The 3,350-nt window shown below is 68.1% G+C and overlaps 1 protein-coding gene across 1 annotated transcript in view; it reads right to left on the bottom strand.

Moving 5' to 3' along the window:
• The window catches only part of SHOX (SHOX homeobox), a 9,349-nt gene extending 6,449 nt beyond the window's left edge, over positions 1-2,900 (bottom strand). Inside the window, exon 1 of the mRNA XM_077754727.1 lies at positions 2,618-2,900. Within this exon, the coding sequence (XP_077610853.1) occupies positions 2,618-2,900 (283 nt within the window). The remainder of the gene's footprint in view (positions 1-2,617) is intronic.
• Between the last annotated feature and the right edge of the window lie 450 nt (positions 2,901-3,350).

Genomic DNA, 3,350 nt, shown 5'->3' with positions numbered 1-3,350 from the left:
CGCGTCGCGGCGATCAAGCGGACTCGAGGGGGCACCCGCGGCGGCGCCTGCGTCCCGGCCCAACCGCGGACCGGGCTCCCCGCTTTTCCACTTCGCGCCTGTTGGCATGAACCTGTCTGTCCCCTGTCCACCTCTCTGTCTCTGTCCCTCTCTCTCTGTGACGTGTAAAGTGTTATTTTAAGTCACGAAGCTTGAGCAGCATCGCTNTCCCCCCCCGCCCCCCCGCCTCTCCTGCCTGTTTTTCACACCAAGAGCGCGAAACTCACACCTGAACGCACAGCCTGGTGCCCGGGCTGCGCCGGTGAGCGAGGCCCCCGCGTTTCCTGGCTCCCACCCACCCCACCCCCGGGTCACATACATCCGCACACAGCCCCCCAGGGCACCCAGGAGACGCTTTCTTACCCCAAAAATTAGGATAGCGTCTGTGTTTGCGGGGAGGGGACGGGGGTAATGACCTCCCCCAATGAGGTCAACAGTGAGAGTGTAACCCCGACGCCTGTCCTTCTCACCTCCAGCAAACGGGGAGCCCCAGCAAGCTCAGATATTTAAAATAAAAGGCCAGCATCACCCCAAGGCCCCGGGCCGGCGTCTCCATCACGGGCCTCCTGCTGCGAGAAGGGGCCGCGTCCAGGCGGCCCATCCCCAGATCGCCGACCCGAAGCCGCACCGAGGGCCTCTCCGGAGCTCAGCCCACAAACCCGCGAGGGGAAGACCCGAAGCAGCTGCAGGCACAGGGCTGGCCCGCACCAAGCCCTGAGTCACCCCGACACGCTTCCCTCGAGGCTCCCGGGCAGGCGGCACGGAACCGCAGCTCGCATGTTAGACCCCCTTGCGCCTCCGGAAAGCACTGCATTTCCAAAGAAACACCCCAGGTCTTCGCCGGCTGTGCACCCTGCCCCCCAGGCGGCCCTGACGCTTCCTCCTTCCTGCCCCGCAAGGCCGACCCCGGGGATTGATCCCAGCTGGGAAGCTGCCCTTCAAAGGCCTTAAGAACCAGGGCAGGCTTTGCAAAATCCACACACTCCTTGCTCCGCTCCCGAGAACCCCGGGCCCTTCGGCGTGTTTCCAAGAACCCAAAGGTCTCCCGCACCTCCATTTATGCCCCCGTCTCCACCTCACAAACGCCAGCCTGGGGTCCAGCCGCCGCCCCGGGGGTCTGCACAGCCAGCAGTGGGGGGGAGACAGCTGGGAGCTGATCTGTCTCGCCTTCCTCCCATCCTCGAAAGGATGCCTGGCTGCCCCTCGCTCCGTTTCCGCGGCCCTGTTCCACGGCTGCTGCGCGGCGATGAAGCGGGAAGGGAGCAGGCAGCGCAGGGCCGGGCTTGACCTCTCGGGGGGACCGGGGGAGCCGGTCAGGAGGCACGGAGGTCAGCCCTGGGCGCGCTAAACCTCTGACCTGAGGTGCGGGCTCGGAGCCGCGTCCGGCCCAGCGGCTCTGCGTTCCAGCCAACTGTGCACGAATCGCAGAGTCAGGTATGCCCGGCGGTGCCCAGGGGGGATCCCCAGGTGAGACAGGCCGGGCCCTCGCTCCCCCAGGCTGCCGGCCGTCAGCGGCTCAGGTCTGAGCCTCCAGCACCCGCGCCTTCCCTGGGTCAAGGCCTCCGGAGGAGATCTGGGTCGTCCGCTTGCTTTCAAGAGCGCGGCCCAGAGCTCTGCGGTTCGGAGACCCAAAGTGTGGGGTCCCAGCGGCCAGGACGCATGTCCTTCCTGGGGCCGGGGAGGGCCGGGGAGGGCCGGGGAGGGGCGGACCGGCCCGGTGGGGACGGCCAGCCTGCTCTCTCCCCAGGCTGACAGCGGGTGGAACTCGACCCGCGGAGGCTAACGGACGCGGTGGTATTTCCTCTTTGTAATGAAAAATGGACGTTCGTGGCAGCTTCGAGCCCTGCCCCCTGGGGGAGCCAGGCAGTTCCGCGCCTCTCATGGCGCGCGGTCGGCTGCCCTGTTCGTACGGAGATTCCCCGGCTTGGGAGCACCCCGCGCCCAGCCGGGAGAGGCCCCCACAAACCCGCCGACTCCCCGGATGCAGCAACGGGGCGAACGCGGCTGGAAGAGCCAGGAAGGAATGGGCGCCCGCAGCGGGGCGGCTGCCCTGGGACCCGCGGTCGCCAGGCCCCGCGCGCGCGCGGCCGTGAGCTTCCCGGGGATCCTCCAGGCCGCGTCCAGACCCGGCCACCTGCGGGCACGCGAGTGGTTTCCATTTCCAGGCCCGCGTCAGCCCGGATGGAGCCTCCAGGTTGAGGCGGGGAAAGTTTTCCCCAAGAGGAACCCGAGCAGGGAGGTTCAGCGCTGCAGGGAGGGGGGGNCGCGCGAGCCGCGGGCCGGTGGGCGCTGCACAGACGCGTGTGCTCTGTCGCCCGAGCGCTTGGGAGCAGGCGCGCGGGAGGCCCTACAGGGACCCCGGCCTTGCGGCACACGCGCCCGATGGACCCCAACCCCGGAAAGTTCCCGCGTGCAAACGCCCCGGGGAGGCCGCTCCGCCCCGGCCCCGCTCGCTCGCTCGGCGTCGCCGCGTCCCTTCCTGCCTGGCTGCGCGCTGCCCTCGCCGCCGCCTCCGCGCGTCCTTTCTTACGCAAAGACCGGCGATGGGCTGCCGGGGCCTGGGCGTCCGCNNNNTTACCTTCAGAGACCTTCCCGGAGCCGAACTCTTTCAGTTTGTCCTTGTCATTGTCCACGTGATCCTTGAACAGATGCACCGGGCAGTGGCCGCTGGCGTCCGTGATGTCCTGGAGGCTGGACTCGGAGCTCCCCAGCTCCCGGGAACGCGCCAGCCCGCTCTCCAAAACTTCCCTGTACGTGATCGAATCCTTCTTGGCGCCGCCGCCGCCGCCGCCGCCGCCGCCGCCGCCCTCCTTGCTTTTCTGGTCAAAAGATTTGGATACAAAAGCCGTGAGCTCCTCCATGGCTGCCCCGGGGCTGNGAGCTCCGCACGCCTCCCCGCGCGCAGAGCACTGTCCGTGTGAGGGTAGATGCCTCCTGCTGTTATTTATGCCTTTCAATTTGAGATCTCACTATTTATACACCGCTACCTCGGCCCAGCCCCCCGCGCGCCCTGTCGGCGGCAATTAGCGCGCCCGGATCGGCGGCGGGCGCACGCAGAGACGCTATCTCTCCCCCACCTCCAGGCCGGCAATTGGCTTTCTTCTCATTTCATCACTGTTTGGCGTCTGTGCACCTTGGTGTGGGGACGTGGAGATCCGAGTTTTGAAGGGAGACTGAGAGCGCGCGCGCGCGGGCGCAGGCGCCGGCGCTCCGGGCAGGTACCCGCATGCCCTCAATGGCCGGCGGAAACGAAACTCCAGGCGGACTCGGCGCGCGGTCGGGAGGCCCCGGCCGGCCCCGCGCCCCCGGAA

Source organism: Crocuta crocuta, unplaced genomic scaffold (genome assembly GCF_008692635.1).
Source record: "Crocuta crocuta isolate KB4526 unplaced genomic scaffold, BGI_CrCroc_1.0 scaffold221, whole genome shotgun sequence".
Lineage (NCBI taxonomy): Eukaryota > Metazoa > Chordata > Mammalia > Carnivora > Hyaenidae > Crocuta > Crocuta crocuta.
Note: the sequence above shows the minus strand (reverse complement) of the source record. Positions and strands in the feature narration are given on the sequence as shown.